General features: G+C 31.0%; 1 protein-coding gene across 2 annotated transcripts in view; it reads left to right on the top strand.

Annotated features, from left to right (window-relative positions):
* The window catches only part of LOC111613210 (regulator of microtubule dynamics protein 2-like), a 34,238-nt gene extending 7,307 nt beyond the window's left edge, over window positions 1-26,931 (top strand). Inside the window, exons 3-9 of one of the 2 annotated variants that reach the window (XM_023354560.1) lie at window positions 1,696-1,807; window positions 8,376-8,512; window positions 11,889-11,966; window positions 12,046-12,144; window positions 13,960-14,010; window positions 25,919-25,999; window positions 26,070-26,931. In XM_023354560.1, the coding sequence (XP_023210328.1) occupies window positions 1,696-1,807; window positions 8,376-8,512; window positions 11,889-11,966; window positions 12,046-12,144; window positions 13,960-14,010; window positions 25,919-25,999; window positions 26,070-26,132 (621 nt within the window). In that variant the 3' untranslated portion in view covers window positions 26,133-26,931. Of the gene's footprint in view, window positions 1-1,695; window positions 1,808-8,375; window positions 8,513-11,888; window positions 11,967-12,045; window positions 12,145-13,959; window positions 14,011-16,768; window positions 17,491-25,918; window positions 26,000-26,069 lie in introns of those variants that run through there. The other variant, XM_023354561.1, reaches the window with a different exon arrangement.
* Window positions 26,932-27,170: the final 239 nt, after the last annotated feature.

Genomic DNA, 27,170 nt, shown 5'->3' with positions numbered 1-27,170 from the left:
ATTCTACTGTGTATGTATATGTATATATATATATATATATATTTGTGTGTACATGTATATACCTAAACATGTGGATATTTATAAAAATAACATCATTATGAATATTTTAAAACATTTTTAATAATTAACACTAATTAATGATCTATCTTTTCGTTAAGAATAAGGCTGGCACCCTTAAGTAATTGCCTAGGTTTGTCTAATGGTAAAACTGGCCCCAGGTTTACTAAGCATGTATACAAATTTTAAAATATATATTGTATTTTTTTTTATTCTAAGACCTGCTTTGACTTTTAAATTGAATTTTAAGATATTTTATTTGGAAACTTTGACTTTTAAATTGAATTTTAAGATATTTTATTTGGAAAAGTTTTTAAATAATTAATTTTATTAAGTGTGTTTTTATACTAATTTTACATTAAGAAAAACAAAGAAAAATATAAGGTAATATTTGGCATCTCCATTTCTATGTTCAACATATACAATAACTGTTGATTTTAATGCTGTCTGAAAGGCTTTCTTATATCCATATACCCAAATTGGCACACCATGTTATGTACAGTACTTGCAATGACTGCCATTTGTCTTAGCCCATGAATATAAGTGTGACAATGCCGAAGGGCCTCCCTATACTTCGACACCACGTGACCGAAGGGTCGACATCGCGTCGGCGAAGATTGCAATGACAAGTTTCGTCAGGACTGACACTGCTGTGTCTTTATGGACAGACACAGAAACCGTTGTGTTCTCGCGTAAATGATTGCATGGGTGAGTGAACGGATTCTGGATGGAGGGAGAGACAGCGCACCGGAAGTGACTTACTCAAAGACGGGTTAACGTAACAACTATTTAATTGGTAACTATAGGCCATACAGGATATAAAATATATCAATTTGAAATATGCTAGCTGTTAGAGATCTCTGCTACAATTGATATTAGATATAGATAATAGACACTAAAATAGATCTAAGATTTTGGTTACAGTTCCACGGTTCTTGAGAGAGAGTTTACAGAAGTTGTGTGGCGATAAATACCTTGAGTTTTAGTGAGTTGCTAGTAGGTCTTGACAACGAAGTTAGTCCAGTTAGGCAATCAAGTATTTTGGGTCGATGTTAATCCAGAGAATAGGCACTTAAATAAGTCCGATGGTCCAGTGAAAAGCACAACGCACACGGAAAAAGATACAGAACTTGAGACTGATCTCTTTGAGGACAGGGCGACGACTGCATTACTCTGTTGTTCTGTTTTAATGTTGTACTGTTGAAATCGAGATAGTAGGTCAAAAGGTGATGAGAAAGCGTGGTTATTAGGCCTGAGAACTTAACAGATGTTTTTCTCCCAGGTGTGAAAGTTGACAGTTATTTATCAAGTTTATAGTTATGATGTGACGTTATGAACAAATGATGTAAACACACGGAAAGTCTGGATTCGGATCCTCACATAAGTCATTATTGATTCTAAGATGCATTTCTACTTCTAACAAGTAAAAAATAAGTTCAGAAAAGTACATCTAGATATACTTAAAATTAGAGATTCTAAACATTGGACTAAAAAATTGTTATATGTAAAATTTATTTTATCTTCTAGTGCATTTAAAACTATTCAATTTATCATTTTGCCAAATTGAATAGTGCTCAAAAAATTAGTTATTCTCTTATACGGCAAAAATGCATTGCTTAAAAAGCCAAACTCTTTCAGAATTCCGAAAATGACGAATATTTATGGCGGCTGGCTAAAGCAACTCATCTGCAGGGAATTATGGCACAGAAACAGGATGATTTTGAAAAGAAAAAAGAGTTAGCTTTCGAAGGTAAAATTTTTATATTATTTGAAGATGATATAGCATTATTTAAATTAATTTTTAAAAATTTAATAAAATTTATTTGAAATTTAGATTTCTAATTTTTTTGCTAATTAGTCCCAAATTACTATTTCAAAATATTTTTGTTCTCTGTCATAAAATAAATTTGAAAGCGATGCATATTATTGCTTAAAAGTAGTAAACTAATGTCAGATAAAAAGCTTAAAGCATGAAATATGTACACTGAGAGTAAATAAGAAAACCATATCTAAAAATGATAAATATTGAAAAAATGAAATTAATATGTTTACTTTAGCATTTCATAAACAGAGAGATGTATTGATTATTTATTCTTTTGAGAGAATAGACGACACGATAAAATATTAATCAAAGATTTTAACGATAAAGTTAACTATGTGTTTCAGTGTACCGAAATATATCAAAACATTTTATAAGAGGAATCTTATATAGAAATTTGGATACTTTTCAAAATTTTCTGCCTACAGGCACTAAGAAGGTCTTCCCCTTTGTGGGCATGTCTGGGCTAATGGTTAGATGGTTTTCAACACCCATATGCTGCTTGTGAAAATTTCCAAGCCGGCCAGGATACAAATCTTGTTCTCTAGAATTATGGACTGATGCATTTGGTGCTTTGCCATATGATCATCTCAGATGATTGGAGAAAACTTATATTTCAAGAGCAAATAATTTTTAAAATTAGCTGTTTTGGTACCATTAGTTATGCAAATTTCATACTTTTAAAATTATGTAAGAAATCACAGTGAATTGAGTTTATTTGTAACTTTTTTCATTTTTTGACTCTGTTTGCCTTGTGGGCTTTAAAAGAGCCTTTTAATCTTGCTGGTTTGCCGGGTCGGGCTCATGATAGGATGGCCAACTGGTAAGACATAGGGTTTGACATAGCCCGGTTAATCCACTCCTGAAAAATTTGAAGTGATTTAGACTGGAAACTATGACTTGGATTTTAGTCTGGGTTGGACAAATAGATAAACATCTTTGGCCCTCTGGTCACCTATGACCATTGCTTTGAGCATCTGGTCATCTCTGTAACTAAAACTGTGTTGTCAGCACCCTCTTAAACAAACAGCTTTTATATAAAGTAAAGGTATCATTGATGTTTACATGCTCCTGTCCAGAATAACCATTATTTGTTGCCAAAAGAAGTTTTGTAATAATTGATTTTACTCTGTGTGTATTTCTGAATTGCATGAATATGCATCATAGTGTTCCAATATATTATTTGGCATAAATTATCTTTTTTTCAGGAAATGATGAAGAACTTTGCATTCTGTTAACTTCACTCGAAATAGTAATCTCAACTACACCTGCAGCATTGGATAAAGTCAAGATTACCATTTTGGATGATTGTATAGCAATAATACTATACTACAAACTAAATGAACACTAATGACTAAAATTTGGGTTGACACATTTATGTCAAAACAGTATCCATTGACTATGAAAATAACTAATTTGCATATTTATGTATTAATGATATCTTGGAACTCGAATGTCCTAGAGCAGGGATGGCGAACCTTTTTGAGTCTGCGTGCCACATAGTAAGCATACTTTTCTTTAAAAATGATTATGCATGCAGAAGTTTTAGATTTCTAGTAACTATATTTAAATTTGGCGGAATGGCTGAGTGGTCAAAGTGATAGCTTATCGTTCTTGTGGACCCGAGATCTAAACCACAGAAAATTTTCATGTGGTGATTCGACTGTTCCATTTGGAGTTAGCTAAATAAAAAAGCCCTCTTAGTGCCCACAGGGCAAAAAGAGTTTTAAAAAACTATAATTAAATAAATAAAATAATATGCTGTAATTAGAGTAAATGTAAAGAACCTGATTGAAAAAGATAATAAACTGATATCGTATAATACGTTACTTGCTGGATGATTTCTTTGATGTGCCAATTTGGGCACGCGTGCCATAGGTTCGCCACCTCTGCCCTAGAGGTTGAACAACTTTGAATCTGAACACTTTTTTTTTTGAGGAAATTTTACCCTGACAGTTGAACTTGAAATAAATAAAAATGGTCATACTGTATGGTGTGTGTTATCTGTATGGGTATGCATGATTTGTCAGCATTTCCAGATTAGATTAATTTTTATTTTTGGCTACAACAATGAAAATCTGTTATTTTTCTAAATGCACGTTGCCCAGAAATACAATCCTGCACATAGTGGCCTAGGTTATGTACGGTAACTATAACACCATTGATACAAATTTGGGACACATACTGAACAGGTGGACTGACATTCTGAAAGCATCCTTGCATAAATTGGTTTCTTACTTGCTGTAATTTTGGTGCTTTTTTTTAAATAACACCCTGTGCATTTACCTAAGAAGAGTGTTGAGACTATGAAACCTCAGAGAAAGCTTGAAAGAGTGATAATTAAAGTAAAAAAAGAACTCATCACTAAGCATGAGAGTGGTGTGTCTGATCATGTGATTATGTATGGGATGCCAAAGTCAACTGTATATGTGCTGCATTGTTAACTTTTTCATTGTCTTGATCTATTTGTTTTCTGCATTAATTAGAGCATTTACTTGTGTTATGCTATTTTAGCTTAAATTATATTTTAGAATTAAAGTGGGCATTTTTGGGTTTTGGAATGGACTAATTCAACTTATAACTATAATAAACCTTATAAATAAACAAATGTTTTAGACATTTAAGATGTCGTCATCAGGTTTAGATAGAATGGAATTCAAAACAGAAGATAGAATACAATTTGAAAATTAAAGGTTATCTGATTGAATGAAACCTAAAATGTCATAGATGAGGTTGTTGCATTCAAAGGAAAATACCATGTGTTGAACTAAAAGGATTGATTTATCTACTTATTTTCGATTACAATAGGAAAAGCCTTGTGTCAATAGATTTCCTCCCACAAATTAACAGTAGATATTTTGAATAGAGTGAAATACCATGTGCTGGAAAAGGTCTCAGCCTTGCTATGGTTGATTGCAGGGTTGTTTGTATTACATCCAGTTCTAAGTTAATTGTGTTTCACTGTACATTATTCCTTACAGGAAAAATTACTTTGCAACTTGAATACCCTCTAGGAATGAATTGAATTCGAGATCCAAGGTGCCACTGTTTTTTTCGATGATTGCTTTCATAAACCAGTTGAAACTATTATGTTAATCAGAAGTTTACATTACTTTGATAATTTGTTAAATTGGAACATTATTATATCAAGATGTATAATACGAGAAATTGGCAGGGAATCAAAAATAAATTTATTTTACCAACAGTTTCATTTGTACTGGTGTTTGTTACAATGACATTTTATGGTAACAATGTGAAAACAAATGCTCACAATTACTTTTAGTAAACATTGTTGGGTTTCATTGAAATTTAAGTGTATGCGTGTACATGTCACAATAAAATAAAAGTTACATATACTAAAATATTTAAAAACTGATAATTAAACATAATCTGATATTAACATTATTCATGATATAATAAGTTTGCACTTTACGCCGACGTATACTATTATTAGAACACTTACATGCAGTGGCGTTACAGGAGTGGAATTCCTGATCCGGAAATTATCTGACTTTTGGAGAAAGGTTTTCCGCTGGCACTTTCAGTAGTGTAAAACTACCATCATCAGGCGGTATATAGAATTCGATAGTTTAAGCTTTCTGAACGATGTTCCGACGGTTTTTAAAAAAATTTTTTTCAATATCGAATATTTCGAACAATATTTCTGATGGTTCGGCTGATTTTGGTTTTTGAATATTATTTAAAGGTTCTTATGTCATAGCGCGTAGAAATGATGATAAATAAATATTAACGTGAGAAATGTCTGTTAATGAACATAGTTCGTTCAAGTATGCGCACCAATGCAAAATAAACATATAAGCAACGAAGGAGTATTTTTATCTTGAGTTGAGTTGTTTGAACGCTGTTATCCAAATTTGTAGGAGCTCAAGAGTTGGGGAGTTGCATGGTATTCAATTTCGCCTGAAGATGACGGTTGTAAACTGTCGAAAGTACTAGCGAGCACGTCTGGAATTTAACAAATCGCTGTCAATAACGCCACAACATGGAAGTGTCAAATTTTTAACATGGTATAGTAGTAGAAATATAGTGTGTCTCCCAAATAAATAGCTCTTTTTGTTCGTTGCAGCATTTTAGTAATTTTGTTTCATTCCATAGAAACTGGTAGTTGTGGTCGAGTACTTTCTTTGCTAATTCTGTGACTGGCCTATTATTTTTAATGTCTTCTTGATGTTCATGGATTCGTGAACTTAATTTTCTAGCAGTAGCTCCTATATAATTAATCTCTTCACCAGTTAGTGTGTGCTTTAGCAGGATTTGGTGGATACCGGATTTTTCATTCAACTGGTACTTATCCCTATCGTTACATAGCAGTCTTCTTAGATTTGGTTGCGGTGTAATTGGTAGAATATAACCATTACTTCTAAAAAGATGTGCAATTTTTAAGGAGATAGGGCCTAAGTAGGGTATCGGGGGTGCACTATTTTTAAGTCTTCCTTATTGGAAAGGAAAGATTGTGGAAATAAACTGTTTTTTACACGATTTTTTAGAAAAATGAATTTTGAATGTGAGTAACCTGCTTTTAACATGGTAGATTGAATAATGGATAATTCATTTTCAACTAGCACCTGCGTAGAAGGGAGAAAGTAAGCTCTCCGTATTAGCGAAGATATAGCTGAGTTTTTGTAATGTGGTGGTTGGTAAGTGGCGGCTGGAATGATTTGTGGAGTATTATTATTTGGATGATGGACGGAAAATATAAGCTCCGGAGATGTATGTATATCTAAGTCCAGGAAAGATATTCTATTATTTTCTTGCTCTTTGACAGTAAAATTAATTGTAGGATAAATAGAAGCTAATATTTGAGTAAATTAAAGCAAGTCCTCATTGGAACTATCCCACGCAATTAGCACATCATCAACGTACTGTAGATACATGAGAGGATATTGGATTGTTAAAGGGGCATTGAAAACCCGATGTTCTATATTTCTCACGACCAGTTTGGCTAGAATAGGAGATAATGGGGAGCCCATTGGTACGCCTTGTGTTTGTTTATATATATGTTCATTAACAGACATTTCTCACGTTAATATTTATTTATCATCATTTCTACGCACTATGATGTAAGAACCTTTAAATAATATTCGAAAACCAAAATCAGCCAAACTGTCAGAAATATCGTTTGAAATATTTGATATTGAAAAAAATTTTTTAAAAAACCGTTGGAACATCGTTCGGAAAGCTTAAACTATCGAATTCTATGTACCGCCTGATGATGGTAGTTTTACACTACTGAAAGTGCTAGCGGAAAAACCTTTCTCCAAAAGTCGGATAAATTTCCGGATCGGGAATTCCACTCCTGTAATGCCACTGCACGTAAGTGTTCTAATAATAACATTATTCATTTGTGAGCTTTTTCATGTATTCATAATTTTGCATATACTGGACAAGGAGTTTGCATTTTATAGGTTGATATGGTTGCCCATATATTTTTGTTTGACAATATCTTTTCTCTGCTCACAATTAGCTGAATGTGGATTTTGAATTGCTCATGATTGATATTCATGGCTTAGTCCCTTGGTCTTTTGTAAACATTTACATCTCAAAAACCTTTTTCCATTTCTTAAAAGAATTTCTTTTGTATCTTCATAATTCATTTTGTGTTTATGGCATCAAAATTAAGCAGTTTTTCTGTATTTTTAGATGTTAACATACTTTTGACTCTAAAGTTAAAACACCATCCTATCATCATAAAATTGTTGTGCAAAAATGGTTTTATTACTGCTTGTGCAATTGTGTGTTCTGTTTTAACCTCCTTTTGTTTTATTCTTTGTATTTATATGCCCATAAATATGTAAATTTTATTGTACGATACAATCATACCTATATGTAATTTTATACACTTAATGTTTGTTACATTGTACTAGGTAAGAGTGCATTTAATAATAAATAAGCAATTCCAAGTGTTACAAGTATGATTTTTTTTGTGATTGGCTCCAAGCTGGCCAGTGGCAAATAATGAACACTACATGGTGTATAAAGCATAGAGGAGAAAGTGTGTATTTTGCTGCTTTTAAGTTTTAACAACTTGGATACAATAGCAATGAAAAAACTTCATTTAATATGATTTTCCTTAACTTTTAAGATAGTATTGCCCCACATATTTATGCAGGCATCTGTATTGCATGTTATATTTTTATCATCCAAATGATCATGCCCTGTTTTAATATTGTTCAGTAGTTTTACAGTATCATTTTCTTTGGTTTATTCCTTATTCACAATGCCTAATACTAATAAATCCCTTTTTATGAGTATACTTCTAAGAAAATGCATCATTCATTTAGTATTGTACTTTTTTGCCATTTGTTCTCTTTTGTTGTTCTGTAATTCTCACTGTCTTACTAATATATTAATATAATTATTACTAAATAAGTATATTTATATTGAAATGCTTGTTTAATAAATAATTAAATATTATTCTTACTTGTTTTTATTGGCAAGTACCGATTTCACTAACCGATAGTCTCTTTATTGTATTTAGCATTTAAGTATGCCGAAAAGGCTCTCAAACAAAATAGCATAAATCCCGAAGTGCATAAATGGTATGCCATTACGATCGGGTCTTTAGCGGAATATGTTGGTGTTCAAGAAAAAATTCAAAATGGTTATACTTTTAAGGTGAATATTTTTATATTATTTCTTATTCTTCATTCACACAAAGTTTATCCTGGAAATGTTAATGCTGATCATTTTATATATATATATTATATAAACTGCTGCTATTATCTCTCTTCTGTAAGGAGAATAATGGCATCTAGTCAGTGATCCAACAAAGGGACTACTTGCTTACTATATTGACATGTAATATTTTATTGACTGTTGACTAAAATTTTGATCTTTTTTAATTTTCTGTTATAATAATAATTTAAATGTTTCTGTAACAATATGTTCCCTTAATACTATAATATCATTATTACAACAAAATGCTCAATTGTGCATCCCATTTGATCCCTAGATGAGAGGAAAAGTGGATGGATAAAACTGAATACTGGGTTTGTGTCTGGCCAACAGGCTAGCCACATGAAGTTTTCTTCACGTTTGTAACACCTAAATAGGGAATGGTTTCCTATAGAAAGTTTTCCTGGGAGGCAGCCCCCTCAGCAGATCACCCACATGTCACATTGCCATATACAAATCAAACTAAATGTATGCATCTTTTATTGATACAATTTAAAACTGAAATGAAGTATATTATATGGGTTGTTTGTTTGTTTAATAATTACTTAGTCTTTTACAGATTAATTTTACATAAAAACATGACAATACATCTTATTTTCAGAACAAAATACAGAAAGATATGACTAAACTTGAAATCATTTTCAATGCGACATGAATGCCTCTCCCCGTACATCAGAATGATCTGGATTCATTCCTCATGCATTAGATGCACTCAGCATTGATTTGACACATCCGATAAAGGAGAAACTGGTTAGATTCATTTCTTCAAAACCTTCTACAAATTAAAATTAGGTACAGAAAAATTGCACCATATCATTTTGAAATTCTGTTTTCATTTCACATATCGCACAACTCGATTCCCATTTAAATATTTTGAGGTAAATTAGAGATTGTGTCCGTCCAACCTACTTGCACAAAGACCGTTGCCCTAGGCATAACATATTTATATCGTGTCAAAATTTCCTCCATCCAACTCTGATTTACGTGTGTGTTAAATGACTTTTGACTCGCCCTGTATAACAAACGATTATATAAGTAAAAATCACAAATAAACTATACAGTATTTTAAAAATAAACTTTTTAATAGCTTCATCACACACACAATCTAACACCATAATATTGCAGTCTTTCGTTACTTTTCTGCTTAAACTGGAGCAGAAGCAAATGGAAGAATTTAGATCCTTTGAATTGAATGAGTGTCGAAAGTTACCCAACATGCTATTCTAGAATGCAGAGAATTGGTTTAACTTTAAATCATGGCAGACGTATTCCAAACAACATTAGGAATTCGAAAAGTTCGTTTTGGTATTGGGGCTCAAGAGACAAATGAAGAAAGTCAAAAAGTGGTTAGTCATTTTGGTGGTGGTTTGTTTCTACAGACGCAAGTTTAAATAGAAAGGTAACAAAATAACTTTGTCCCATTTTGCATTCATATTAAAAAGAAAATACTTTATTCACTGTAATAGAAATGTTATATATATATATATTACACATATATACAGTAATTACCTGTATGTAGAAAACAGCCCAAACCTTAATTAGCCAAGTTATAGCCCAATAATAAATTTGATAATTAAGTATAACATAAAACAAGCTACTTATGATTGGTGAACATCAGATAAATGATGTCAAAGCACATGATTTTTGAATCAAAGTAGATTTACTTTTATAAACATCAATTTTTTTTGTACTAAAATATCTAAAGAATATCCTTGCCAAGTAGCCAATTACTTACCTTTTTATATTGAAATAAATCCTTGTCTATTGAGTTTAAAAACACATGTAAGTCTTATAAGAACTTTATCAAATTAGAAAAATATAATTAAGATTGAAATGAGAGTCAAACCGATAAATTTAGTCTTTCTTAATGAATGCTCTATTTGATTCATTAGTGAGGTTGAGGTTGTGTACGTTGTATGTTCAATGCCACTTTCCTGTAAGCCTAGAAGTTTGACAATGGTGTTTGGAATGTCGAGCATGATTCCACTGACTATCCAAACATCATTGTCAAACTTCCTAGGCTTACAAGAAAGTGGAGCTGAACGTCCGACATAAACGTTTTCACGTTTAAAACTTCAGCCTCAACCTCGCTTTTTATATGTTTGGTCTACTTGTAATCGGACATTTTTGTTGATAATTATGAAAATCTCTACTATAAAATGTGGAAACTTTGTTGTTCAACCTCCATATTTTGTTGTCTTCTTATCCACTGTAATGAATGAGTGTCATGTGACTGGACGTGCTGGAATTTTGTTTACCACTTTTGAGATTTTTAATTGTACATTTGATATTGTAAAATGTTTCATGTCTAAGAAGGATAGAAAATAACAGCATGTGGATTATAGACTAAATTATTTATCAAAAAAGACAAACTTTATATTATTCATGGATAAAATATTAATACATTTTTGTATTAATATTTTTATAATGTTAGCATTTTGAGTTTCCTATTTTATTTCAAACTTCTGTGTTAAACATTGAAGGTTATGGAAGTGGTGATGAGTTGAAGGATTTTTTTCATTAACTTATGTACAGTAGCCTCCACTTATTGTAATCGTGGATCATAAGTTCTTTTCGTGCTATCGGCCTGTGTCCTAACAACATGCAATTGTTATCAATCTTAACAACATTGTTTTAATTGTTACTTCTTGCCATACGTAACAATACGATAGTGTAACAGTAGCAATTTAAGCTATTGTTAAAGTTAGTACTAATGTACAATACCAGTCAGATTAGATATTAATTAATAAATCTCCAAGCTGTATAGTTTTAATTGTTTTAGCAAGCCCTTTCTAATGTTAGAGTTAGTGAAATCAGAATAATCTGTAATTGTAGTATTACTTATTGGTTCAGGCAAGTCCCAGACTAAATAACATTAAGCAAAGTGATTATAAACACAGTAGATTCTGCTTATTGTAATGTTTATAGTTGTTCATCATGTGACATTATTTGAGGATTTTCATTTGTTCTTTCTGGAAAAACATTTTTTGCAAGAATGGATTTACAAATTCAGATCAAGACTTTAATGTTTGGCCAAAGATTTTTTGGATGGTGCTAAATTAGAATAATTCAATATTACAGACAGATAATACTACAAATCAATGTATTACTAAATAATAAATAAAATTATTTGGTTATAAATTTGATTTTTGAAATGTTTATTTTACTAAGTTAATGCCGTAACATGCTTGTGTCAAATTTTAGTTTCTGTTAAATTAAATTGGATAAACTTTATCTTAATTTCCACGAATGAATAAAATGTATTTTAATGCCGATAACTTTGCCGTATCATCACACGAATGTTTGTATTTTGTAGAAACACGTCGATGAAGCACTAAGATTAAAGCCATTGGATCCCACTCTCCACCATATGTTAGGAAGATGGTGCTATGAGGAATTTTAACATTTCTTTAAAATTCTTACTAATTCTTACAAAGTAATTTTAATTAGTAATTAAAGATTATTTACTACAGGTAGCGATGCTGACGTGGATAGAAAGAAAGATAGCTTCAACATTGTTTTCTACGCCTCCTGAAGCAACTCTTTCCGAAGCCAGGCAGCATCTCATTAACGTAAGTTTGTTAATTAATTATTACTTAAATATCTTAAGTTAAAAATACATTTGGAACATTATAAAAGTATTCAAATTTACTAATACTTTTGAAATGTACAAGTTTGATATTAAAATTTTTTGAAAGGAAGCAAGTATATTCATATATAAAACTCGTAGCAATTCAAACAACAAAATACTTTAATGGAATAATAAACACATTTAAACACACAAAATTGATAAGCACTTCCATATCGTAACTCATTTTGGACTGAATTTGTTGTCATTATGCATTGTTTATGTGAGGATCCATGGCCATTATTTTTTATAATTTGAGGAATTATAAAATTCCTCAAATTATCAACTAAGCTAGGAATTGTAAATTTAAACAGGAAAGATTTTCTCTCTGATTTCATCTCTGTCAAATATGACACATCTTCCCGAGATTGCTACTAATCAGGGAAACTGTTTAAAATGAAATTGGTCACATGACACCTCGGTTGCATTAGCATAAAGCTGTTTTAAGAAACTACAAACTCAAGTTTGTTTTTAACCATTTCTGAAAAATTCTTAAAAAGTCTGTTTCAAGATTTTTTGTCAACCAAGGCTTAGCTTCAGTTGCTACTAAACCTCAGTAGCATAATCATGTGTTATTTTGAAAATTAGGAACCAGAAATTCAGTTTTAAAGGTGAGCTGTGAAGTGATTTTATTATTCCATTAAAGCACTTTATTGTATAAAATTTTGTATTTTGAATTTCTGCATGTTTAACACATTAATTCTTAACATTTTATGATTAAAATTAGCAATAGTTTATTCTTCAAATATTTTCATAGGAATAATTACTTAACTGATTTACAATTGACATAGAATGTAAGTTTTTAATAATCATTTAATGTGCACATAGTAAAACTGCTATTGCATTTCTTAAATACTATTCTATTAGAAATGGGTGTTAAAAAAAAATCACACAAATATGTGAAACACATTTAATTGTGCTTCCAGTACTCTCACTTCTTACATTGTTCCATTCCATTCTCAACTTTTATAAGACTGCAAACTTCTTTAGGAATTTTAAAAGAACATTTCTTAATGGAAGGCAGTGGATGACAGTTTGTTCCATTCCATTTTGACTCCTGAAGAAGTTTACGATGTAATGAGCAAGGTACTTGAAGTCTGATTAAATCTGTCCATTCACATTTGTCAGATTTCCTTTTATGCATTTCTTATGTATTAATTACAGAAATCAGCGGAGACATACACCACAAACTACTTGTTTCATATGGGCGTTCCTAAAAATGTGTATAAGTCGAGCAGTTGAGCTAGAAATAAATATTTACTGTAAAAACATGAGACACTTTTATAAATTATTTTAAATGTTCTTAAGAAGAAAAAGATTTAAAGAGAAATATTTTACAAGTAGATGAAACAGACTAATTTTATAATTCCTGCAAAAATCATAAAAGCAAACATAATTTTTATTCACAAGTGCATCTTTAAAGTCTTCTGGACTCTTAACTTCTTTTTATAACTAACAAACCCTTACTTCATTCAAAATAATTGTATTAAGGATTCATTAATTCCTTATTTTAAAAATCTTAATTTTCTGATTCCCTATTGTTAACATTGGCAAAATTTTTTTTGATAAAATTAAAATCTTTATTTGTAGTTTCTCTTAGCTTTGTATGAAACATTTCATTCGGTCTAGGAAATCAAGTTAGAGAGATATTTCATCATATAAAAATTTTATTTGCTGACCATTTTATTGATTTATTTAAAATATTTTTAGATTTAAGAAATGAATGATAAATTTTTACATTGTACAAATTTAATTTCAGGCAGATAATATAAAATCAGATTGGAAAGAAAACATTCTTTTTATTGCTAAAGTAAGTTACTTTGTATTTTTGTTTTAGATATTACATAATTATTGAAATAAATATCTGAATGAAGAATAACATTAAGTTTAATTTTATAATTGATTCACCATTAATCTTGATTACTTTGAGCAAGTGTTAATTTACTATTATATAAATTTCCAATAATTACCAATTATGTGGTTGAGTCTTTTGAGAGCCGTGGATGTGCAATGTCCTAGTTTGGCATGGCAATCCCATTTGAATATTAACAAATTGTTGTAACCCTAGCATTGAACTTTGGAGTTCAATTTTTCCTTCAAAAAATAACACAATTATTTTGGATCTGAATTGTTGTCTGATAGCTTTAACATATCAGTGAAATTGCATGCTGAAATACTAGAATTAGCACACATGGCAAAGATTATAAATAAAATAAAATGCAAGACTACTTGAATTGAGATTCAACTTTTGAAGTAGTTGGCTAGATTTTTTCCAAATGGGACGATTAGTTTCGACTAATGTCGAAAGCTCTAAGCTTTTTGTTTGCTAAAGTTTTGCTACACGTTATACAAAAATCCACGTTCTAGAAATCCTTTGGGTTGTCTTTTTGGATAATTTAGTTATTTTTCAGTGTATTTTTTGCATTATTTTGGTTTTGTTTTTGTGGTTGGTGGAAGTTGTTCTTCATAATTATCTGCTTATGTTTCTGAATAAAGCATATATGTTAATTTAATTCAAATAAGAAAAGTATGTAAGTCTTTATTATTCCATAAGTGCAGACAAAAAATACATAAAATATTTTGTAAAAATAATAATACAAACATGAAAATGTATAGAAGTCAAAAGAGCTTCAGGTGTAATTGAGCATCACCATTTCACTATGTGTAAAGCTTGCTGATTTAAAGCACCAAAAAAATACCCATATTGCATATTTCTATTTATACAAATCTAGTGGAGTCACCCAAATAAAATGATGTCAGTGAATCATATGAGTGTTTTCACACACAAATAAAATGTCAGTCAATCAGTGCATGCGGAAACCAAGTTTTAGGCCAATAATTGCACAGAAGTGTCAAAAAAATTATTTTCATTACCAAATAATTATTAATAATATTTTATTCTATATTCAAGTGCAAATAAACTGATTATTTTTTTTATTGTAAATTGAAATCTTCTCCAATTGAGTGATGCTAAGATTACTTAGTATCTAGATTGACCACAGTTGGTAGAATTGCAGTTGCTGTTTTCTTTATGAGTGACTACACTTTTCCAAAATAAGAAACAGTCATTACTAGCAGAATCAGTGTTATCAATGAAAATTCCTAATGAAAATAAAATTTGAAACTGGCACTATTCCCATTTTAAAATCTTTTAATGTTTCTGAAATGTTAAAGCATGTCAGAGATCTAAGTAGCATAACTAGTAATGCATCTGCATGGTATGTGGATTCGAGTCCCACTCTGGATCAATCTTTCCAGAAGCAATTAACCCTTCGGTGGGCGCCCCCGCGGCAAATTGCCGCAAAATAATAATAAATTCGTTTGTTTGACGTTGTACTTAATTATTGTGGAAATACGTCATAGTATTCTCTCTTCATATTACAAGTTACAATTTATCTTTGAAATCGGGTCAGTTATGCTAACCGTTTAGCTGTTACTGGACTTTGAATCAAGTCGTACCTAATTTGCATTGTAATTGCCGCTACGCGCCCTGTCATGTAACTAAAATATCAGTATACGTTTATATATATGTGTTTAATTTTTTTAATAAAATAAGTCAATATTTGCAAGTTTATTAAATAAATATATTAAATTAACACTATTGTAAGTTTCTATAAATTTTTAAATTTATATTAGTTTATATTTTTCAAAAATATAAGGGAAACAAAGAGCAATCCAAAGTAGCGGCAAAAACCTAGAATTTGTTTTATTTGTGGCATACTCAAAAACAATAGGAAAAAATCAATTTGTCAGAAATGAGTAGAAATATTTGCAAGAAGAATCGGAATATGGTGATTATATGTGCCATGTGTGAAAGTGAACATCTCATGAATATATAGTGACTATTTTTATTATCTAAATATTTTATAAACAATTTGTTCATTAAAATGCCATAAAAATAGTTTTCTGGTATATCTGAATCATATTTTCAAAACGATAATTAATTATTGACTTAAATCAAGTAATATTACATATGCGGTGCAATTGCCGTGACGCGCCCTCTCATGAGATCCTGAAAGGCGCGTTCCCCGAAGGGTTAAATTTGTTTACCAGCCATAATCATGTTTTTTTTTCAAGATATTAATTAATAACAACAACTCAATAAAATTTGTATTAAATTTCATTAATTAGTTTTTTGAAAAATTCTGGATTTATCAATTTCTTATCACAACAGAATTCCTCCTATAAATCTTTTTGATGCTCAAGAATTTTAAACACAATCATTTTGACCAAACTTATTAGACAGAGAAGCTAAAAAGTTTTGTACAAGTTTTACTCTCAATTGTAATTACTAAATGTGTATCATTGCATTTCCTAGTTCTCATCTGGTAGTAAAGTGCATTTGCTTTTTTTAACAAATTGACAAAATCTTGTATTCTTCCACTTTTAAATAAACTTTGTAATGAAGAAGAAACAAAAACAAACATTAAATTAAGTTATGATTTATTAGTAATAAATAAATTTTGTGTGAGAATGCTCGATAGAGATAATTTATTTTATATTAATATATGAAAGTTAAGCTGTATAATATAGTTTAATTAATAACAAGACATTACCAAATCTTAAAGGTTCTTGATCCTCTAGTTTATACTACAAGTTCTTAATCATAAGAAAGAAAATTAGTAGCAAGTCTGCAACAGGTTGACATTCAAAAATCCAGACATAAATAATCTGGTTCCTTCAGATTTCCAGCATGGATTTCGGAGCACATTTTCAAATTTAGTTAGGCAACTCCAGAAAACAATGTGGTAAAATTCTGTAGAACTGTTTTATTTAGTTGAAGAACATTAAAATTTAATTTGCTTTTCATTTAGTGTTTAATTTTCTTTCTTTAAAGGATTATACAAGTAATCATTTCCTGTTAAATATATACAGAATACATAACTATAAAAATCCAGCATGCCTTGTGTCTGGAGGTTGCCAGATTTTTTAATTTCAACCTATTTTGTTTTAACATTTTCTTTTTTTTGCATTGTTTGATAGCATAATAATTAACACAAGAAAAAATTCAGAATGAGACAAAATCTCAAAAATATATTCAAAAGATCAGTTGCCTAACATTAACATTTTTTAAAATGTCCACAGATGAAAATCTGTGATCATCAAAAGTCAGTGGGCACAACATTTTATTAAAACCAAAACGATGCTAAGTTTGCACATTCCCCAGGCAACTGGAAATTCAAGGGACAAAATAATTGCAACTTCAAATTATCGAGTTTAGAATTATCCAAGATTTGACATTTTGTGCAGAAAATATGTAAATGTCATATAATTGAAGTAATTTATTAAGGTAACTTTCTGTATATGTAGCTGTATTCTATATTCATTAATTAATAATATAAACAAACAGCACGTGTTCGGTGAGAACTTCACGGGTTCCATATAAATTTCACAAAGAACAGAATTCCTCAAAATGTAGCCCAAAAACTAATTATGTTGTCCAAATGTAGTAGTCTAAAGCAGTGTTCCTCAACCTTTTTCTACTGGCGGCACACCAAAATGTTATTCCCCTCAAAAACGTATGATATGATACTATTAATAGAATTTCATAATGCCATAAACCTATTATTATGTTGCATTTTGTGAGTTACGCTCAGTTGACACCGATGGCTGTGTACTATGCCAGACCAGAGTCAAGGCATAGTAACTTCAAAACAAGACAGAAATTAAATAAGTGTGTCAGTGTGTGTCTGTATTCAAGAATTTCCTAACAATATGACACGTATTCAATATAGTGGCTTTCTGTAGTGTGATGTATGTGTTTCTATTCAATTAATTGTAATGTTCCCAGGCTTTTGTGTAGCGTGTGCGGTATGACACCTGTAGAGGAGAAAACGACAGGTACAATAAGCACCCTATCCATCTTCCATAGATGCCTTATTTCCTGGGTGAGTTCTGTGTACAGTACTTGCTGATTTTTTCGGTGCATGTGTTTTGTATATTGTAAGTGTTTGGAATGGATACGTCTATAATGTATATGATTTTATTGTGTTTGTCAACGAGTGTGATGTCTGGTCTGTTGTGGTAAATTGTTTTATCTGTGATTATGGATGATTATGTACATTTTGTGCGTATCGTTTTCCAATACTGTCTGTTGAATGTATTTGTAGTATGGTTCATGGATGTCTAATAATTTATGTTTCATTGCAAGCTTTTGATGTATTTGCTACTTGATTATGTCTATGTAAATTGTGCCAAGAGCTTGCAACCAGAAGTGATATGTTGTATGGTTTCCGGCATGATGTGACATTTTCTGCATGTGTCATTTGTGAGTGTTGTATCTTTGAGTATGTGTTTTCTGTAGTTGTTAGTATTTATGACCTGATCCTGTATGGCAATCATGAATCCTTCCGTCTCCCCAAAGAGGCATCCCCGATCTAACCAGCTGTTTGACGCAGTTTTGCCAACAAAATTCTGGGCCAGGTCATAAGGATGCCTGCCATGGAGTGCGTTTCGAGCCCATGATTGCTTAATGGTGTCTATGCTTTTTATATGTTGTGTCAAGTCTGTACGATGTGAGTGTAAGTTTAATGGTGTGTTATTTGAGTCTGCTAGAGTTACTGCTTTATGTAACTGTGATGTTTCTTGTTTCCTGTAGAAAAACTCTTGCAGTGACTATTTGTTTGTAGTGGAGGTTAACTATATCGATCAGGCCACGTCCGCCATCTTTATGTGGAAGGGTTAATCTTTCTATGGCAGATTTAGGATGATGTTTATGCTTAGTAAGTGTTGTTCTTGTTTTCATTTGGAGTTGCTTGAGATCTGTGTATCAATGTATAACTCCAAAAGAATAAGTGTGTACTGGGACGACATATGTGTTTATTGTTTTATCATCATCTTATTTCATCAGTGAATGAAATACAAACATAAGAAATACAACTGTGATAAAACTTGAAATTAATAGAATATTTTTATTTATATATGTAAAAGTTCATGTCACACCTTTCACCTTGTGACAGAACACTGACTGGTCTAGAGCTCTACAAATAACTCACTTTTCTACTTGTAGCCCAATTTTTTGGTCCCAAAGCTCAGCCGTATTTTATGAAATGAGAGAAAAAGGAATAGTTTATGAGTAAGGTGATATCCGGAAATGTGTTACTGGAAAAGCAAAGCCATGTTGACAGTTTTTGGTCTATTGTTATTTTATAGTATGGAGACACTTCAATCTAAACAAACAAGTTAACATACGCATACCACACTTCAAATTTTGAAGTGAAAAGTCTGTCCAAAGTACCCATATTTCAAACTAACCGAATTCCTTAATGTGTAAATTTCTATATCTCCGGTCGGGATGAATAGTACAGTTATGAACTAATGGGGCTTTGAACTATTTGAGTTCAAATTTACAAGGATTTCCTGTAGCAAATTAAAACTTATGACAAGAGGAACAAATTGTTTTCCAACTTGAGACTGGTATCAGAGGATGGGTCATTAATTAACCAATTCCCTCCAAAGTAAGAAGTGCATTTTTGTGGCATGCATTATAACTTACAGCAGAGTGAAATTCAAGTTTTGCATAAACAATAAGACACTGCTAATTATAAAAAGTATTACATTATCGAAAACAGTGTTATCAGCAAGAACTACATCAAATTTGAGAAGGTAATAATCTGTGCTAACATGTAATAGGTATTTAGCCAAAGTGTAATTTTCTGGCTTGTAGACTCAAAATGGATACCATTGTGTTCCTCTTGTTTTAATTTGATATCTAGTTTGGGCATTCCCCAGGATGACTGAAAATTGCTCCAAACTTCATGTTAAAGTAATGATTATTATTTTGATTATCCTTAAATTCAAATGCTTCATTAGATAGAAATTGAACCAAATATGTAGACAAAGCCCAACAGCTTTAACACACATAGTCTAAAAAAGTAGTCATTTTCTTTCTTGCTTGGGCACCATACCACATAAGTCTGGAAACATTAGTGCTTTATAATAGCATGCATTTTACATATAGTAATAGCTTGTTCCGTAGTTACACTGACCTTGATCCAGTATATATGCCATATAGGATATTCTCCACTTCCGTTTTAGAACAATGTTTTATTATTACAGTGGCAATCACCATAATAATAAAACATTGTCTGATATTATTTCTCTCTCCTTTAGAACAATGCCTTACTGTTAAAATTTGCTTTGGTAATTCCTCTTGCTTTACAGTCCTTCCAACAATAATAGTGATTGCCTAGAAACTTTATTATTTTTATGTATGTTTGATAGCAAAATATTAACTATTATTGCACAAGTTTGGAGAAAAATGATTAATAAACAAACAAGCTAGATATTATTAGCAAAAATAGAATGCCCAACATTAATAGAACATCTTGACTTATGATAGCAAAATCAACTACTAATTTTAAGATACCATTTTTGGGAACAAGCTAAAAAATGCAATTATATATTGAATTAATCAAGATTGCAATTATTCTTGTGGAATATTTTCCCATGCCTCCATGAGAGCAGCCTTTAGTTCATTGGCAGTCCTATATTGCTTTCCACTGCTATACATTTGGAAAACCAAGTCACCCCAAAGATTTTTAATTGGGTTTAAATCTGCATTGAGGGGTGGTCAGTCCAACAGTCGAATGTTCTTGCTCTGAAAAAAGGATAAGGTTGATTTTGATAATGGAAGCTTGCATTATCCTTCAGGAATTCAAAGATCTGTCAAGCAATTTCCTGTTCTTAAGTTTGGAGCTGCCTTCAGACAAGCTCCTGACAAGTTTGAGAGTTGTTTTGACCTTCAATCTGTCTTTCCATTCTGTCCAATCCCCACCCAAGTTATGAGTGTACCACCACCAGCTACTGTCTTTGAGTACAGCTTTTGATCTAGTCTTTTGTCTGCCCAACAATACTTAAAACCATCAAGATCATTGAGATTCCACTTTTTCTCATCCAAGAAAATTACTTTTCACTATCCTTCTCCTCTTTCAAAGTTGTTTCTGGCAAACTGTAGTCGAAGTTGGTTGTCTGCATTTTGATGGAAGAAACATTGCTTGTTGTTCTCAAAACATTGTGTACTGTTGTTTTACTGCAGCTCAACTTCAATTCATTTTTGATTTTATGAATGGACGTGTTTCCTTGCAATGCATGTCGAATAACTGCACATTGCTGTCTCGGTGTTGTTGAACTCGTGCCCACTGTTTTGTTTTCCTGTTCATTACTAAGGAAAAATTCTGCATGTTGGAGCAGGATCTAAACAACTGTAGTTTGGAGGTTGTTGGCATGCCGACACTTCAGAATGAGAATTTAACAGAAATAGAATATAAAATTTTTTTGTTTGTTGATGATAATTTTAATCAATCATGTCTATTGAATGCCTATAGAATTAAATCCATTAATAACAAAAGAAAAGAATTCAAAACTAGATTGCAACCAATTATAGTGAAATGTGCCAATTCAGTTGTCAAACAAAAAATTATAAATAATATTAAAAATAAGAAGTTAAAAATAACTACAAATGCATGTCATATTATAAATGAGGAATATAGAATATATATAAATGAACATCTTACTCCATATTATAGAAATATTTTCTATAAAACCAGAATGCTAAAAAAACAAGGAAAAATATTAAACACTTGGACAAATAACGGAAATGTGTATTTAAAAAAGGATACTTCTTCTCCAACAATTCGAATACCAACATTGGACAGTTTAGAGAAAATTTTTCGGAATGATTGAATTATTAACACACACAAAGATAGACGACTTCTCCAAAAAGCGCATATTTGTTTTTTGTTGCAACGTAAGAGGCTTAAATAATAAATATTTAGAAATACTTAAAACAATCGAGGAATATAACTGCAACTTTGATGTATTAGCTTTTTGCAAGACTTGGACAAATGATGTAAATCCTCCACCATATATAAAAGACTATCAGCTAGAAAAAATAGAAAGAGAACCTAATCAGCATGGAGGTATTGTAATATATATACATAGTGATAAACATTACGAAGTTGTTTCAGATCTAACTTTTACAAGAAATTATATAGATATAATTACGATAGTTGTAGGTAATTTGATGCTGGTAATAGTCTATTGTTCCCCATCTACAAACTACAGGATTTTCTTGGATGTTATAAATGAAATACTATTACATAAATCAACTAAATATGGAAAATATAAATTGCAAATAATTGGGGATTTTAACATCGATTTACTTAAAAATAACTCCTCTGACACATCCGAACTGGTAAATCTTTGCTTTGCTGAAAATTTAACAATTCTGGCTGATTTGAATCAACCAACTAGATATGGAAAAAATATTCACTCTTTGATAGACTTTGGTCTAACAAACGATAGTGTGTGTCAATTTTTAATACATCAAAATTTGATATCTGACCATCTACCTATCATCGTCTTTACCCCTGAAAAAGACCTTGATACGAGGATGAAGAACAAAGCATTCTACCATAGAATCAATAATTCCTCAATTTGCCGTTAACGTTACGCTTTGTTGTCTTGTTTCTCTCATTACCATACTTCAAGTTTGACAACTGACCAATTAGCTGACTATTTATACACCATTTTACTCATTTTTATTGATAAATATCTTCCGACTAAAGAATATGTGAAAAAAAATAAAACTAGCAGGAAAGACTTCTTAAAGAATTTTATATCTGAACATACGCTTGCATTAATTAAACATAAGAAAACTTTACTTAAAACAGTCAAAAATAAAAGTTGGATGACTTTCGAAGAACGAAACAAACATTTAGAAGATATAAATTGAATAAACATTGAATACCTTGAATAAACAAATCAGAAAAAATATCCGTAATGAAGAGAAAAACTATTATAGTCTTCTGTTATCTAATGTTAAATCTCCTTCTGACTTCTGGAAAAGCATTAAGACGTTATCCTTTCAGGTAACCAGGACAAAGAATAAGGCTAAAATAGATCATTTGAATTACAAAGGAAAAATGATAAATGATGAGTGCACTTTTAGTGATATTTTTGCCGAGCACTACAGGTCCTTGAACGGCTTTACTCCAGATGTCTTTGGCAATATCAATTCGGAGCAACATAGAACAAATGTTAGTACAGTAGAGCGTCGTTTATCCGAATCAATTAGGGACTGGGGTTGTTCGGATAACGAATCATGTACGAAAAAATATATTAATTTATCCCATGTTGAAATTTTTCTCCGTTGCGTGTCGCTTCGCGTTGAATTTTTGTCGATGTTAAGCCTAATGAAGACTATTGTATCGTTAAAAATTATTTTTTTATTTTGTACAAATAAAATAAATATATTGAAAAATATAAAAACAATAAAAAATTATACTTCAGATGTTAATTTAGTATCAAAAACGTAAAATATTTGAGTAACCCAAGAAATAGCTGTAGATTGCAGTGCCACAGCACTAGCGAAAATTTAAATTTGCCGAGTGGAATGCTTTCGGATAACAGACGTTTCGGATAACCAGCTTTCGGATAAACGATGCTCTACTGTATTTCTAATACTTTCTTTTTGGAAAACACAACAGCCTTAGAAGTCTATAATACTATAGAAGGTTTGAAAAACAGCACTCCAGACATCAGTTTCTTAAATTTTGAAATCTTAAAACACATCTGATATTTTAGCTTAACCATTATCGTATCTGATAGATAAATCTTTTTAAAACGGTTACTTTCTGGAAAAACTAAATAAAAACTTAGTTTTGCCATTATATTAAAATAAAGGATCAAAAAGTGAAATTGAAAATTATCGCCCCATAATATAATAATAGTGTCAGTGTTGGCTAAAATTTTTGTGAAGATTTTTTACAAGAGATTTTCAACTTTTATAGACAGATTCCAGGTTATTCACAGAAACCAATACGCTTATAAACGAGGATTTTCGACGGTAAATGCATTGTTGCATTTGAAACAATCAATAATGTCACAACTTGACAAATCGAAAATAGCAATATCAGTTTTTGTGGACCTTTCAAAAGGCATTTGATAGCTTAAATCATAAACTTTTGTATCAAAAATTGCAAACTGTTCGTCTAAGAGGGACTCCTCTAAGCTGGTTAAAATCATACTTGTCAAACAGAATTTACTTTGTAAAAATTGGACAGATTATCTCTAGCTCTTTCAGGCCAAACAAGGGCATTCCTCAAGGTTCAATCCTGGGTCCACTGCTTTTCAATATATATATTAATGATTTGTTTAATTATATACCAAAAGAGAATATACTGATGTACGCTGACGATCTAGTGATAACTTATTCTCATACGAACGTTATAATTCTTCAGGATAATTTAAATCACATTTAAAAAATTTTAAATAGTTATATGGAAAACAATGGATTAGTAATAAACAAAAATAAAACTAAATTCCTCTGCTTTGCAAATAGGAATCCACATCACCTAAAAATTAAAATAACCGATTATAACATAGAAAAAGTAAATGCTATTAAGTTTTTGGGAGTAACTTTTGATGACAATCTGCATTGGAATAAACATATAGATGATGATGCACTTTCCCTGGCAAAGTATACTGGGATAAATAAGAAAATTCAAGCTTTTTTAAGTACATCACTCTTGAAACAGCTGTACCACACTTGCATTGAATCTAGAATAAGATATGGTATCGCTCTGTGGGAAACTGCATCTCTATATGCTGTTAACAAACTTCAGATGGCACAAAATCATTACATGAGTTCAATTTATAATTTAAACTTTATGGAATCAGTATCTGAACTCTACCGCACCGATAATATTGACAAGATTAGTGAAATTTGCAAGAAACAGATTCTATTGGAAAGCTTCAAATACATAAAAGAAAAAAAAGAAAACAGCTTTCTCGGAATTGGTATAGGTGAATGTCGCAGATCAACGGGAGATACTCGTTTAAATCGTGAATATAGTCTCCCAATTGTTAAACTAGAGGTGGAGAAATCTGCACCGATCTTTCAATTAATCTTCTATCGGAATAGTCTGTGCAACGATTTGCATAACATATTAAGTTATGAAATCTTCAGAAAAAATGTAAAAAAAACAGAAAAAACTTAAGATGCAATGATATTTGTTGTTAATTAATTTTCTTTCTCAGCTCGCGTCCTGTTTTTGTATTGTTTTGTGTTGGTTTTGTTGTTTTACTGTAAGATGCTTGAAAAAGGCCAACAGTGTCTTTTGAGAAATAAAATAAAAAAAAAATAAAATAAATTACTCTATTATTGAGATACTTTGAGTTTGTTGAATGAGGTCTTCCCAAACTTTTAGCAATCCAATTAATTTACTCCCTTCTTGGTGAAATACATCAATTTTGATCATCTTTCCTACAATACAGTTCTTCCCTTGTCCCATTTTTAATAGTAAGGAATTATGCAATTTACTAAATCTTTCTTTTCAATTGATGATCATATTTTTTTGCAAATTTCATGGATTTCAATCATTACTTTTTGTAATTAATTCCAATTAATACATGTTCTATTAATGTTGGACATCCTATTTTTGATGATAATATCTAACTCTTTTGTTTATTAATCATTTTTCTCTAAATTTGTGCAATAATAGTTAATATTTTGCTATCAAGCATACTAGAAAATTTCACCAAACTTACATGAAAATAATAGTTTCTAGGCCATCACTATGTTCTATTATTGTTGGAAGGACTATATCAATTCTGATTATTTATTTTTCCCCATTAGTTGTTAACCATCATGGAAAATGAATAGATTAAATTGTCTAACATGATTAAGTTCCTTATTCTCTGTTTCATTTCTACAGTGTTACATTGGAGAAGGTGACTACGCCTCGGCTCTGGACTGGATTGAAAGAGCCATGAAATTACCATGTCTCAGCGAAGACGTAAGTATGGATTTGTCAGCAAAACTATCCCATATTTAAACATTAAGTAAGAGATTTATTTTGTTGGCAGGACGAAATAGCACAAACTGAACTGGAGACTCTCTGGAACACATACCAGAGTTACAGACAATAATTAGAATCTTTGAGACCTCGAGGATCACAATCATTCCATTACCCAATTCTTCTTTTATGTAACATCCAATAGAAATTTTTACGACCGAATTTTTTACCGTTTAGATTTTATTTTTTTAAATAACTCTACCCGTTTGCGTCTGCAGTACTAGTTAAAAATAGAATCTGGAGATTTTTGTGCTGAGGGAGTGTTATGTTAATAGGCAGCCAATTTGTGATTGAAGAAATAAAAAGGCCATTTTATGGAAGAACATACATCCTGTAGACGATAGTAGAATTAATTCTGAAACATTTATTGGAATCTTTTAATTTGTCTGGCTGATCACAGAATTCAAACCATTGACATTTCTCTTTGTGGCACTGCTTATGTAAAAAAATTTTTTTTTTGTATTTACTGCTTCTGTTTCGCTTATCCATCAAATGGAAAATGATGTAACTATAAAAATAGTAGTAATACCCATTAACTTAAAATTTTTAACTATTTTGCCAGACTTGAAGTTGTTTTGTTTGGAAGATTTTTTCAGCTATCGCATGTAATCATTGTAAATAGTGCAGTGGGTGACTGATACATTTATTTTCTTATGTTCTTTTTGTTACCAGACTGGAAAAAGAGAAAAAGTTTTGAATTTTATGTAAATATTAGCCACCGGGAACAAATTAAAGTCACAGAAAGTGGGCACGGAAGACCGTGGCTGCCACAAAAAAAGAGGGACGATTATAGGTTTTTTCCATTTACTGAGCATCAAAATCCGGCTGTAAAATTTTCTATCATATTGTATTAATAAAATTTACTTTATTAATTCTGCACGTTGCTTATTTATAGAATATTGGAGCATGAAATATTGAGACTTTTGTTCAGTCGTCACACCTATTTCATTATTTAATAATGGACAGTTCTTTGTACTGCATAAATAGGGCCAAATTTCCTGGACTGTCTTAAGGCTATGAACAAATTGGATAATGAACACTTTCGCAAAAGATTTTTATGTTCAGACAATGAACATCTTGCAGAACAAACTCAAGACGAAGCAATGCAAAA

This window comes from Centruroides sculpturatus, unplaced genomic scaffold (genome assembly GCF_000671375.1).
Source record: "Centruroides sculpturatus isolate CEXI.00-Female unplaced genomic scaffold, Cexi_2.0 scaffold1936, whole genome shotgun sequence".
In the NCBI taxonomy this organism is placed as follows: domain Eukaryota; kingdom Metazoa; phylum Arthropoda; class Arachnida; order Scorpiones; family Buthidae; genus Centruroides; species Centruroides sculpturatus.
Note: the sequence above shows the minus strand (reverse complement) of the source record. Positions and strands in the feature narration are given on the sequence as shown.